The following is a 14,429-nucleotide window of genomic DNA, read 5'->3' as shown; positions in this document are numbered from 1 at the left end:
AGCAGTAAAAAAAATGTAAGGACTGGTTGTGTGGCTGGCAGAGTTGCACTCAGAATACAGCACATGGAAACAAGAGGATTAAACTAAGCTAAAGATGATTTTATTAAACTAAAACGAAGTATAAAATAACACAAGCTAAGGAAGGTATAAAAAAAAAACTTTAATAAAGATAATGCGAGGGAGAATACAACCATGAGAGAAGATGTGACAAAAACAAGGGAAGACTGAGGCAATAGATACAAACAAAGGATAACGAGAGAATGGGAAACAGATGAGAACACAGCTGGAGATAACTAGCATAATGCCTAAGGAGGAAGTAAAACTAGACACAAGATACAGGGAGGAACAGACACCAAAATAAAACAGGAAAAGACTGACACACCCAGACTAAGACAACCAGGCTTAACACAGACAGAAGACAAAACATGGAGACCAAAGACAAGGAACAGAGTGGGAATACACAAAGGGGATACACAACCTTCAATTAACTAAATGCACAGATAATTGAACAGTAACCTTAAGATCATAAGAGAAAGTCCGAATGTCAACAAACAGAATACAGAACCATGACACCAAGAGTAATCAAAAATACGAAACCAGAGAAACCCAAAGTTTCTCAAAACAAACAATTCTGATTGTCGAGCAAAACAGCAATAGCTGTTCTGTGTCCTGTGTACTGTTTGTTTGTATATGTGTCTTTTTGGCTGCTGTTACAACCAAATTTCCCCTTGTGGGACAATTAAAGGATTATTCTATTCTATTCTATTCTATTCTATTCTAATAGCTGCTGCCTGTCTCAGGTTTTCAAGCTTTTGTTAAATTAAAAAAATCATTAGACCACATCTGTTCTGTTTTGTTTTCTGTATGAATCCATGTTAGTGCATGCGCTCACATTTCTTGGATGGATGAGCATTAACTTTAGTTTGTTTCCCAAATCAGCTGAGCCAAAATAAACTTAAAACCTTGTGTGTGTGTGTGTGTGTGTGTGTGTGTGTGTGTGTGTGTGTGTGTGTGTGTGTGTGTGTGTGTGTGTGTGTGTGACTGGTCTTTCCCACATTACTTTCTCTTTTGACTCAGTATATCTTTCAGCTGTTATCATGTTGGTGGACGATACTACATTAGGTGTGTCCTGGCATGACCCTTGTTATTATTATTCTTTAGGGAAATATGTTACAGAAAGAAATTCCTTACAGATGTAAAATCAATGGTAGGAAACAATAAAATCATTTTTGTATAATTAAGTTAGAGAAATAAGGTTGGACTTATTAAATAGGGGGGAAAACCCTGGGTACCCTAAAGAGGAGCCGTCTAGAGGACTACTCATACATTAATAGCAGTTGTTTTGTAAGCCATAGGAGTTGATGCAGATAAGAAAGTAGTTTACTCAGTATGGCAAAAACAATTTGCAGGGAAGTGGCAACCAGAGACCATGGAAATGAATATTTGGTAACCACAGGTGTGTCACGGTTCTGGGTCAGTTTGACCCAGTATTTTGAGTTGTCATGTTTTTGCAGGTTTAGTTTAGTTCCATGTGTCATTTTCTGTCTGTCTCTCTATGTCGAGTCTGCGTCTTAGTGTGATGGTTTCTTGTTCCTGTTTTATTGTGAAGGTCTGCGTCTCATGTGAGTGTGTTCAGTTTTACCTCTGTCTCGTCTTGTTGATTATTCCCAGCTGTGTCCACCACCTGTGTGTAATTCCCCTGTGTTTCTCTGTGTATTTAAGTCGTGTCCTCTGTCATTGTAGTTGCTGGTCTGTCTGTGTATCCACCATGTTTCTTCCGTGTGTTCCCTGCTATCGCCATCTTGTTCCGTCGTCCACCTTGCTTCATGTTTGAGTTCCGGTTCGTATTCAGTAGTTTAGTTGTCTCCAGTCTAGTTTATTTCGTGCTCCATTTGCTGTTTGTCTGTATTTATTTCGTGTTCAATAAACCACCTTCACTTCTCCACTACTGCCTGCGATTGGATCCTCATTTGTTATTTTCACACGGCTCTTCTCACCCGCCGTGACAAGGTGAAGTAACGGTTGGCAACACAAAGTAGGTAGGAGCTGAGATAAACTTTGTGACTGATTGAAGCAACCATGAGTGAGAGTAAAGAATACTGTTGACTGAGATATGACCTGGTACTTAATACAATAGAGGGCTTACCTTGGATACTAGAGCCTGGGATGGTGGCAAGCAACCAGCAGTCACCTTCAAAGCAATGCACGGAGTGACTTGGTTCCCAGCTTTAGGATTAATGAAGGCCAATAAACCGGATTATAGAATACACAGTTATGTTTTCTTAGCATCATGAACCACCTTTAAACCACACAATGATGCCTGCAACAGACAAAAGGCAATGCCCTGACTCAGAGTAAAGTATGGTGTCATCTGCATAAAGCTGCATTTTAGCAGTAAATCAATTCTTTTAAATTGTGTTTTTAAAAATAGAAAAAAACAGGGGTCTAAAATTTAACCGTGGGGGACTGTCCAGAAAACTTGACTTGTATCCATCTGTATAAACACAGTGAGATATATCCGCAAGCTAGCTCCTGAACACAGTCACCCAAACCAACATCACTGAGTCTGCCTAAGAGCAGGGTTTGCTCAAGAGAATCAGATGCCTTGGATAGATCAACAAACATGGTAGCACAATGTGTCTTTCTGTCCAAGTGAATAATAATGTCATTTGTTACTAGCATACCTGCTGCTATGGCACTATTTCTTTATTTGAAGCCAATAATAATATCTTGAGCCAAGCGAGTTTTGCTTCAGTTGCAAAAGCTTTTTGTAATGATTATATTTTATTTAAGGTTTATATCAACTAATCTTTTGAGTACAGAAATATACTTTGTCCTTGATTTTAAGTTTGTTTTTCTTCTCCTCAGCAACATGGCCAATGCACTGGCCAATGCCATGTGTGAGCGCTGCAAGAGTGGCTTTGACCCAGTAGAGAAGATAGTGAACAGCAACGGGGAACTTTACCATGAACAGTGCTTCGTGTGTGCCCAGTGTTTCCAGCAGTTCCCAGAGGGGCTCTTCTATGAGGTAACATCTTTTTCTTTACTAATCCCATAAAATATGCATGATGGTACCATGATGGTTTGTGCATTATAATAAACACCTGCTAATTGTGTCAACTTTTTATAGCAGATATGCTTCATTGCCTAACAAAGCTTACAATGCAGCTTAACAATAAATTGGCCTTCTTTATATAGTTAGATCAATGTTTAGTGTCAGGGAACTGTCCAGTTAAAGTAAATAAAGAAGGGCGAGCACAACCTTTAAAGGATTATTGGATTATTAGAAGCTCTCTTCCAGTAAACCGTTTGCATACTTGACACAGGGCCAGATGTTTTACCGGCTCCAGAGAACCTGTTAGCTCTGATCAGTAAATAAACATCAAAGCCAAGGATGTTAGATGTCATTCCTCATGCTACATGCTCCTATAAATACTCAGATAAAGATTAGCTGCCACATTGTGTGACAGTAAATACTGGGATGGCTGGTAATGAGTTTTTTGTTTTGCTTTTGAAGTATCAGCATCAGTATCAGCCTCACAACTTGTGCATCCTTGATGATTGTGCTATACTTCTTGTCATTTTGTCAGCTTTTGCTCATCACTGCTGTGTCAGTTGATACATATTACCTGTAAAATGTAGATTTAAAAGAAAACCCTCTTGATAAGAATGATAATAAAACTCTCGTTTTAAAGGGAAGACTTAATATATAAAGTTTAAATACAGTTAAATGTATACAAAGAAATATGTACAAAAGCCTGTTTGTTCTTTTTATATTCTAAAACTGGGTTACAACAGTGTGGGTTTAATTCCACCTGCCGAACTGATTGAAACACCCCTTCTGTTATTTGACCCCCACCCCCAAACCCACTTTCTTTTCCTGCATATCCTTTAATCGTTCAAAGGAATTATCATTTTTCGTCATTAGACGGTCCATTTTTCCGACACCCCTGTTACTGGATTGTAGCCTGTAAGTGTCACATTCATGATATAATAAAATATAAACTGTGGCAGTCACTCATCCAGATTAACCTTTAGAAAGCTCGGTCATGACACTGCTGTTACACCCAGACAGTGGGACGAGAGATTACCCAGTGGTGCGTGAAGTCAATTTATGCATTTCAGTTTTCTCCAACTGAGAAACAATGACACTGTGCACTCATAAGGTAGCAACTTGTCAATCAAAATATGTACTTTTTTGTTAAATTTCACTCTAACTGCCACCTTAAATAACCAAACAAACATCATGCTGTGCTGAACACTTGAAACTAGTGATGCATGTGGTTGCAAGTGGTTGCTTGAGGTTTATGGCAGTTGCTGGGTAAATAATGTCTAAAACTTACAGACCGGTTAATGAACCCCTGGAAGCCACATGGAAGTCACTAAGGCAAAATGGCAAAAACCTCCAAACTGATTTTTTTTTTGAGGTATAGCATGTTGCTCCAGTTGTATTTTGAATAGAAGTGATGGACTTGTCTACAAACATTTAACAGCTACTCTCCAGTAGTAAAACTGTGGAAAGGGCAACACAAACCAGAAATGTAAACAGTTTGCCCTCAAAATCACAGATTCGTTGTACTGCTGCTTGGCTAGTAGTTAGCAGGTATAGTTTGTCCAGATAACAATAAAGTACTAACAGTGGCCGTGGCAATCACTAGGAGGTTTTTAGTGCAACACTTTAGTTTAGTTGAAGACCCAGCGACCAGCAACGGCAGACGTCTCTCGAGCAATCTGCAGATGATGTCATGTAAGAAACCCCAATACAGTCCGATCTCTTTTTTTAAACCAGAATCGCCCCCTGCTGGCCACTACAAAGAACTTCAAGGCTACATCCACCTTTTATTTACAGTCAGTGGTTCACACAGTATAATAATTAGAAGTTTGTGTATATTTTAGCTATTTGAGCTTTTTTTTTTTAATGATATTGTTTGTCAGTGTTATGACTGTTCTAATCTATTTATGTGATCTGTTGACAGTTTGAAGGCAGGAAGTACTGTGAGCATGACTTCCAGATGCTGTTTGCACCTTGCTGCCACCAGTGTGGTGAGTACAGGGAATTAATTAAATCCATCCATCTTTTTTACCTGCTACATCTGTTTCAAAGGGAGGATGTGGACTTTGTTTCTCTTGACATAATTAATGTCTGCGTAACGTTTGCATTATCATGAACACACCTATTTAAACGTTTTTTGTTTTTTTTTTCTCCCAGGTGAGTTCATTATTGGCCGTGTGATCAAGGCAATGAACAACAGTTGGCATCCAGACTGTTTCTGCTGTGATATCTGCCAGGCTGTGCTCGCAGATGTTGGATTTGTTAAGAATGCTGGAAGGTCAGTCATCTACATCAACTCACCACAGTTTCAGTTGGGATTCTTTTTAAATGATGTCTTTTAACAGATATAGAAAGCTACAGTTTTTTTTTCTGTAATTCTTTTTATCAGATACTTTATATAGAGCCTGTCTTACTCTCCCCTGACTTTTATATTGTCTTGGCTCAGCTCTGAAATCTTACACCAAAGCTCATAGATGTAAAACAGCCCTGAATTTTTCCCAACACCTTCCGACAGCGCTGAATGTGAAAAGCAAAATATTTGGCACAGCTGGAACATATTAAACGGTTTTAACTTTGCTAGCCTCGTAATAAATAGTCAATCTATTGTCAAACCAAAATAAATGTGTGGTGGTTTTCACACCAATGAGCAAGCATCATTTGTCCTGCGTCTTGCAAGCTCTGCACAGGCAGCACCTTTGTTTAAGCCAAAATATTTCAAGTAGTTAAAAGTTGTACATATGAGGAAGTCCCAACCTAATTTTCACTGTTAGCCTCAGTTAATGTATAAAAACATGTCATGGACACATCTAACTCCTGTGAGAAGGTTTTATGGAGGATACTTGTATCTGTTTGATTCACTTGAATCACAGAAGACAAAACCAGATGAGGAAAGATCTACAAAACTCATAATTAGGTGATAAAGCATCTAAACAAGTATTCTATGTCTTTCTATATTTCTCTCCCCCTTGCTGTCCCACCAGGCATCTGTGCCGCCCATGTCACAACAGAGAGAAAGCTCGGGGCCTCGGCAAGTACATCTGCCAGAAGTGCCACGCCATTATTGAGGAGCAGCCTCTGCTTTTCAAGAACGACCCCTACCACCCTGATCACTTCAACTGCAACAACTGCGGGTAAACAGAGACTTTCTATTAAAAAGAAAATCACCGTCAAACATGTTTGAAACAATTGTTAAACAAGGAGCATTTTCAGAAAGGCGTATTATCGCTCTCTGCTGGACAGGTTGTGTTATTGCAGCTATCCGATCATATTCACATATGCACTATTGTGTTGTGTACGTAAATGACAGCTAAATAAATCTCTTCAATTACAAATGTACTGGGATTGTTTATTGTGGGGTTTTTTACCTTTTCAGTAAGGAGCTGACAGCTGATGCAAGGGAGCTGAAGGGGGAGCTCTACTGTCTACCCTGCCACGACAAGATGGGCGTCCCGATCTGTGGAGCCTGTAGGAGACCCATTGAAGGCCGTGTGGTTAATGCAATGGGCAAGCAGTGGCATGTGGAGGTGTGATAATAAAACAACCGAAAAGTATATGAAAACGGCTTTAGTTACATTAACTTGGCTCAATTTATTCACTGAAAATAGAGTCACCTTGAAGGAGGTAATATTTCAGTGTGTTCATTTATTTAGTATGATTCATCAGATTGTATGTGGATCTATTTTAAATCTAAATGATGTATTCTTTGGTTATTTTCCTTTTCTGTATTTAGAACAAACACAGTAATTCTCAGCTGGATTTCATAGAGAAAAGAAAATGATTGCTTTCTATTATCTATATTTTATCCTAGTGAAAAATGTGCCATACTTTTTATCCATATTTTTTACCTCCACAGTTACGTTTATTGGCTTTATTTTTCCTATTTACATCTCTATTCTTACATATTTCCTTGCATATTTTCCTGTCTTCCCTCCTCCACATGTAGCATCATGTGTGCACTGTGTGCGAGCGCCCATTTCAGGGTCACCCGTTTTATGAGCGAGGCGGTCGTGCCTATTGTGAGAGACACTTTGATATGGTGAGGGGATTAAGCACCGGCCTTACGTTGGTTACCGCCCCGCCTCCCTGCCTGGCTACAGTCACCCGGCCTCCATACAAGGGGTTACACAAGTATAAAAGTTTTCTAATCAGTCTTTCAACTAAAAAGTGGATATCTTGGCAAACTTTTTTCTTGGGGCCTAATCATACTTCCACCTTAATTTCAAACGAGATGCTTTTCCTGACTTAACATTTAAGGGTATCTAGAGAGCTTTATTGTCCTGTGACATCTAGAGCTCTGTCTGAGAGTTTATATGTGCTACCAGAAAAAGATAGTGGCTGTATATATAGTATTTATTTTGTAAATGAATGTTAGCATTTAAAAAGTGGATCGTAAAACTATTCACCAAAATCAGCTATTTAAAAAATCCATGCCCTCACATTAATTAATCAAAAATATGTTATATCTCGTAGCTGAGATATGATTTTTATTCATTACCATCATAAAAATGTTATATTTTCCCAATATCCTCTAGAGGTCAGTATTCTGACTTCTCAACTCTCTGTATGGATGCAGTAACAAAACCTTTGAAACAACTGATCTATTTATGTTCTGATAATATCTAAGCCAGACTGTGCTGCTACCTTTAACACAGTCTGAGTGTGGGGTACTGTACTGACTGATGGCTGTGCTAACCATGTGTCCCTGGCTTGGGTTTGCTTGCAGCATTTTGTGTGTGCTAAGTGTGAGAAACCTTTCCTGGGACACCGTCACTACGAACGCAAGGGCCTGGCCTACTGCGAAACGCACTACAACCAGGTAACACACACTGGTACTCGAAATATTAATGTGGAACACCAAAATAGAAATTGAAACATGCTGTTATGTTTAGCCTGTTGTGAAACTCTCATTTCTCTGTCTTAGTTTATGGTATGCATGACTCCGTCAGTATCAGTAACAGAGTTTACATTAGCAGTGAACTGGAACTGTGTGTTCGTCCACAGCTGCTGAAGTATAAAATAAAGATGAAAACGTGAAAATTTGCAGTTGAACATCGAAATGGACAATTTTTTTTTTCATATGCTTACTGGACACTTTATTGGGTACACCTGATCAACAAATTGGTGTAGCTGACATGAAAGCATCGCCCCATCTTGCCCTGTACCAACAGCTCAGGCTCCTGGTGTCATTTGAGAATCATTAAAACACCTACTTCAGTATTGTTCCTGACCATGCCCATCACTTTATGACCACAGTGTACCCATCTACTGATGGCAGCTTCCAGTAGGATAACAGACCATGTCGCAAAGTTCAGATCATCTCAAAACAGGTTTCTTCAACATGACGAGTTCACTGTGCTCAAATAGCCTTCAGTCACCAGAGCTACATCCAATAGAGCACCTTTGGGACATGGTGGAAGATCATGGATGTGCAGCTGACAAATCTGCAGCATTTGTGTAATACTATCATGTCGATATGCACCAAAATCTTTGAGGAGGACAGCACTTTGTTGAATTTTTGCCATGAAGAATTAAGGCAGTTCAGATTCCAAAAGGAGGTTCAACCAGGTACTAACAAAGGTGTACCTAATAAAGTGACCATAAGTGTATGTAAGCATTATGGATCTGTTCCAGATATACACGCATTAGTTTTTGTCCAGTGAGTCTAAACCACTTGCACAGGTAGATATGTGTAACATTGAAAGAGATATTTCTCTTGTCCCAATGCAATTAGCATGATCATAGATCTATAATATTATATCAAAATGCTTACATTTTTTGGTGGACTTTATCTCTTTATCATCTAAATCATTATTGACTAAAATCTCAATAATGAGATAAACGCATGTAGAAGCGAGCCGAGCAAAAAGCTCAGGTTTCTCAGTTTCTGATGTTTTTTCTACTAATGAGCTCGGCACAGATTTCCATGATCGTAAGGAGTTTGCTATTATAGGCACTGATTTTGTGGGGAGCTATCAGGAAAGCAGGCTTTCCGAAAATTAATCAGGAGATCTTTTTTTTTTTTTTTTTTCTTCGTAAAGGAGCCTTAAAGCTCGTCTTTCTCATACATGTATATGAGACACGTTACATCAGTGTTCACTTCAGTGGCTCTCAAAGATGATTGTCAATGTAACAACTCCACCTAGTGTTCGAAAGCTTTATTGGATCTTTTTTCTTTTTCACTCCAAATGCCTTGTAGCCTGCGCTTGTTTCTGTGCCTTCTGAGCACAGTACTGTGTGTCATGTGAGCCTCAATAAAAACTGATAAGATGTATCAGTGCATTGTTAACCTTTTGTTTCTCTCTCCTCATCACATGCAGCTGTTTGGAGATGTTTGCTACCACTGCAATCGTGTCATTGAAGGCGATGGTGAGGAAGTTAATTTTAATAAATATAATGTATAATGGCTGTTTACATCAGCATTGTTTTGTTTTTTGTTTTTTTACTTTTACTGCTTCTTTATTATATTGAATTTAACTTGATTTCTTCTCATGTTTTGCCTTGAGAATTATTTGTAGCCTGAACTTCACACCAACATTAGTTTAATTTAAACTATAAGTCTACAATCTGCCTCATGTGGCTGCTCCTTCTGCTTTTTTTCCAGTGGTGTCTGCTCTTAACAAGGCGTGGTGTGTCAACTGTTTTGCCTGCTCTACTTGCAACACCAAGCTCACCCTGAAGTAAGTTTCGAAGACAATTCAAACTGAATTATGAATCTCTGAAGGCTCTCTGTAGACTTTCACATGTGATATGTCTGACGGTTTCTCTGTGTAGTCTGTCACGTTTCTTTTCACTATCCTCCATATGAGACTGTTTGCTGCTGCTACCAAACTGTTTTTTCTTACCTTTCTCTTATGCTGTGTCTCTGATGGCTTATTTCTTCACCTCACCTTCCTTTCATCGTCCTCCTGTCTTGTCCCACTTTTCCCCTTCCCTCTCCTTCATTCCTTTCCCTTCATCTTCTCTCTCTGCCCCTCCTCATGTCTTCCTCCTCTTTCACATTTCCATCTCTGCTTCCTCCCTGCTCTATCAGGGATAAGTTTGTGGAGGTGGATCTGAAGCCGGTGTGCAAACACTGCTATGAGCGCCTCCCTGATGACATGAAACGTCGGCTGGCCAAGCGAGAACGTGACTCAAAAGAGAAGAAGAAGAAATTGATACCCATGTGTCTGTGATCCCTCTCTTTCTGCTCTCTCCTTACTTCAGCTGATTTTTCCTTTGGTCAGTTTTTGTCTTCCTTGCTATCTGTTTCAGTTTTTTCCTACTTTCATGCCACTTTTAACCCTTAGATCACTGATACACTGAGTTCAGTTGGCTTCCAAGGCATGAAACAAAAATACGAGCAGAGAATTGTAGATGACTGAGTATATCTGAGTGACGTAAGACCGGGAACATTTCAGCAAAATGTTCTTTTCCTAGTCGGAAATGCTAGTAAGGATTTAAGCCGGTACTCTTGTAAACTCTGCTGTGCAAACAGGAAAATCAGATCAATCACAGGCTGAAGGGAAAGCTTTGTTTCATGGGTCTCCCAGTCTGTCTGGTGTAAGGCGCAAAGCCGTAATCATTTCCGGCAGCTTTCTGGCATCAGCTGTTGAAATTCCGAGGTCCTAACAGTTATGACACGTGCGCCACTCCATACAGCGATTATCTACTTTGGGAGGGAAGGCTGTTCAGGGGCAGCTGGCAGAAATTGGTTAGGGAGCTTGCCAAGTTAGTAGAAGTGAACACAATCAGAAGGCACCCAAAGACCTTCGACATCTCTGTAAATATTTTCTTGTAACTCTGTGTCAGCACACACATTGATTTCTGTCAAGGAAAACGCAGCCAAGATTCTGTTCATTCAGGAATTGTTATTCATCAAAAGGCATTAAGAATGCCCATGAATCCCAGCATTAAACAGACATAAATTAGGACTGCTTGAAAAACAATGATCAGATTTGACTTCATTTAAAGTTGAGACTGCAATTATTAAAAGAGGGATGCGTGTTTCTGTCATCTTGATCATGTCTCAGCCTTGTAGGGTGTCAGTTTTTGTTATGAAGGGTGGGAAAAGATGAGGTCAAGTTGAAAGAAAGGCAGATGCGAAATGTAAATATTAGGTCAGAAGTCAAATGTGACATGATACTTTGAATGCAGAGTATAATGTGATTTTTAGAATCCCCGTATACCAGTATCAGTATCCAAAATTAAGTCTTAAGTTAAGACAGTTGTCTTCTTCTTGTGTATTTTCTTAAAGATAAAAATATGATTAATTGCAGCACCCTACCAGAGACACACATGGGAAGGTGTGCATCTTTGTCCAGGATTTGGGGTTTTGAAATAAAGGTCTGAAAAATAACATTCAAAATTCAGACGTTGCTACGTCCAATTTTTGCAGGAATCAGAGTTTTAATGATGGAATTAAAATGTATTCAAAAAATTGGATTTTAAAAGTAATCTCAAGTCTCAGTAGGTCTGAGACTTGTCAGAAACGGGCTTCTGAAGGAATGAGATCATTACAGTGATGCTACACGTATCATATGTTACAAAATAGCAAATGGGTCCTCTCACCTGGAGACAATATCCTCTACTGATCACTGACCAGTCTTCTGAAATACAGCTGTTTCTCTCTCTCCCACAGGAACAAGTTTGTGGAGTTTGACATGAAGCCGGTGTGTAAGAAGTGCTATGAGAAATTCCCCCTGGAGCTGAAGAAGAGACTGAAAAAGCTGTCTGAAACTGTTGCAAGGAAGTAAAAACACAGTGGAGCAGCTGGAGAGGGAAAGATAGACGAGACCGTGAGGTGGCCGTGTACAAGCCCGGAATTAAAATAAAGAATTTGTGTGTTTAGCAACTGCTATGTTGCATTTAGGTTGGTTATAGCTAGAAAGCATTGCGCTTTCAATTTCATGTGCCTGCAGCCGGCAACTCCGCAGTCACATTGTCGGTCTGACAGCTTTAACATTGTGCCTTGTACCATTTTTGCAGAATTGCTCCACTGTGTGTTTTACACATGCCTGCTAATTTCCTATATTTAAAAAAGTGACACGAGTTTTAAGAGTACATAGAAAGCTGGAGGTAATATGATGACTTAAAAGCTTTGCCGCCACCTTTATTGAAAAATATTACTGCTTCATTATTATAACAATCAAGTAAGCCCAAAGAAAGAAAATGTCCTAAATGTGTAAATAACCTCAAATATTTCCAACTTGTATCATTTTATGTAATAGTAGTGTTTATTTCCATTAATATTATGCATAATAAGTATTTTGTCTGCCTTTTCTTTTTGTTTTTTGGACCTACATTTTAATATTATACAGCATGCTACAGAGGTGGACTCGACCATCACCTGCAGTATGTTGGATTGCCTTGTTACTGTATGTGCTATGCATCTTTGTGTGGCATGATCTCTGTGCAAATTGGTATTTATTCAGCATTTTTTTTTAAGTTTGCGTTTACAATCTGAATTAATTCAATACAGCCAAAGTGCCGAGGGCAAAATTTTGATTTATTAAATACATGTGAGTGAATAACTGTTACCTGTCAGTGTTCTATAAAACAATCCCTCCCCGTCCCGATGTGCTGTCAACAAATATTGATCATAACAAGCGTCTGAGCCACAGGATTTATTGAATGGTTACTGCAAACTCACTGTGTGTTACAACATGACGGCTTGTAGCGTGTACAGAGACCGGATGTGGGATTGATGTTGAACATTTGAACGTTTCCTCTGTTGTTTGTAATCCAGGGAAAGTGATCCTCTTAGGGAGGTGTACCGACTTCCTCGGGGCTCAGACCCACTTAGGAAAGAAAGCCAAACTGGTCTCATTCTTTCAGAATGCTTCACATGAGCTGCATTTTATCACAAAGCTTTGCTTAAAATACAAGCTCTATAGATAAACACATTCCACTATTTTATCATTATAAAGTGTATGTTACTGCTGTGCATTTCAGTGCAGACGGCACAACTTTCTCTATGTCATATAGAAGTAAAACTATCCGCTGGGCTGATTGTTGTGAGGCAGAACTTTCGGCACCTCGAGCCACAAATAGTTCAGTGCATGGTTTTATTTGATACTTTACTACTCTGATGGACTGAGATGACTCTGTGCAAACAGATACTGCTCTGATACTGGATATCATCATTGCAATGTTTGCGAGCAGATTTATTCATGTTAACACACCAAAGTGCATGTTCTCAACTTGAAATTTGGAAAGTTGTTTTATTATTATATTTAATGTCGTTCTGACACTTCATCAGAATAAACACATATGCCAATGCTACCGGTGTTTGTGTAGTGATTTATTTGGTTTACAGCTTCTTACCATTCTCGAAGTGTAATGTGAAACCAGCAGCAGGCTCAGGATTCACAAGTGTTGCGTAATGTTTAATGACACCCCAATTTTCACACATGTTGCATTCGGGTCCACGTTAAATGGGAACATGCTTGATTTTTATGTTTATCAAGTATATTAGCAGCATCTCCACATTCTCATATACACACACACACATATGAAATGACTCAGAGGACTACTAATGGACATTATGCACATGTGTGCAACACTAAACAGCCATTAGCATCTGCAGGATAGTCAATATGACAATCATAATCTGAAACAGCATCCATCTAACTTCAGAAGTTATTAAGAGCACAAATCAATAGAGTTCAAGACAAAATTGTTGGCCATATCCAGATGTTAGCTAACTCTCAGTCACATTCAGCTAACAGAAAATAATTAGAAATACAACTGCAACATGTTTGACTATTAAAATACCAGTTCAAAACATAAACTGATAGAATAAATATTTATTACTAGAATTATGCTGTAAGTTTATACAATGACAATCATGCAGAGTATAAAACTTTTGGGAATAAAGTTAAAGATAAAAAAAAAAAAATACAGGAAGATTAATCAGTGCACAATATCAACTAAAGAAAGGCAACATCCAAGATGATACATACTTACAGACAAAAGAACATCAGTTTTATTAATACATATCTTCAGAGTACACCAGCTGGAGTATTTTCATTTATATTCTACCTCCTTTTGCCTTCAGCACTGCCCTAATTCTCTGTGGCATGAATTCAATAAAGTTCTGGAAACATTTCTGTGAGATTTTGGTTCATGTTGAAATGATGGTTTACATTTTCAATAAATAAGAGATTACTGGTTTGATCGCAGGAGAAAACAAAAAATCTACCAAATCAAATATGTAGAATTACCTGCTGTGGTGGCCTTTTTACAAGCTGCTGAGTAGTACTGACATGATAACATCACGCAGATGCTGCAGATTTGTTCTCCTGTTGCAACACATCCCAAATGCGCTCTATTGGATTGAGATCTGGTGACTGTGGACGCCATTTGAGTGCAGTGAATTCACTGTCATGTTCGAGAAAGC

General features: G+C 38.9%; 1 protein-coding gene across 9 annotated transcripts in view; it reads left to right on the top strand.

Annotated features, from left to right (window-relative positions):
* Positions 1-13,312, top strand: part of LOC120731288 (LIM and senescent cell antigen-like-containing domain protein 1) — a 34,325-nt gene extending 21,013 nt beyond the window's left edge. For 4 of the 9 annotated variants that reach the window (XM_040028259.1, XM_040028263.1, XM_040028258.1 and 1 more), the window contains exons 2-10: positions 2,869-3,028; positions 4,977-5,043; positions 5,210-5,330; positions 6,034-6,183; positions 6,426-6,576; positions 7,776-7,868; positions 9,370-9,418; positions 9,654-9,729; positions 11,670-13,312. In XM_040028259.1, coding sequence (XP_039884193.1) covers positions 2,869-3,028; positions 4,977-5,043; positions 5,210-5,330; positions 6,034-6,183; positions 6,426-6,576; positions 7,776-7,868; positions 9,370-9,418; positions 9,654-9,729; positions 11,670-11,784 — 982 coding nt within the window. In that variant the 3' untranslated portion in view covers positions 11,785-13,312. The other 5 variants (XM_040028264.1, XM_040028260.1, XM_040028262.1 and 2 more) reach the window with 5 other exon arrangements.
* Positions 13,313-14,429: the final 1,117 nt, after the last annotated feature.

Source organism: Simochromis diagramma, unplaced genomic scaffold (genome assembly GCF_900408965.1).
Source record: "Simochromis diagramma unplaced genomic scaffold, fSimDia1.1 OVJJ01000343.1, whole genome shotgun sequence".
Taxonomy (NCBI): domain Eukaryota; kingdom Metazoa; phylum Chordata; class Actinopteri; order Cichliformes; family Cichlidae; genus Simochromis; species Simochromis diagramma.
The sequence above is the reverse complement of the archived record's forward strand: the minus strand, read 5'-3'. Positions and strand labels throughout refer to the sequence as shown.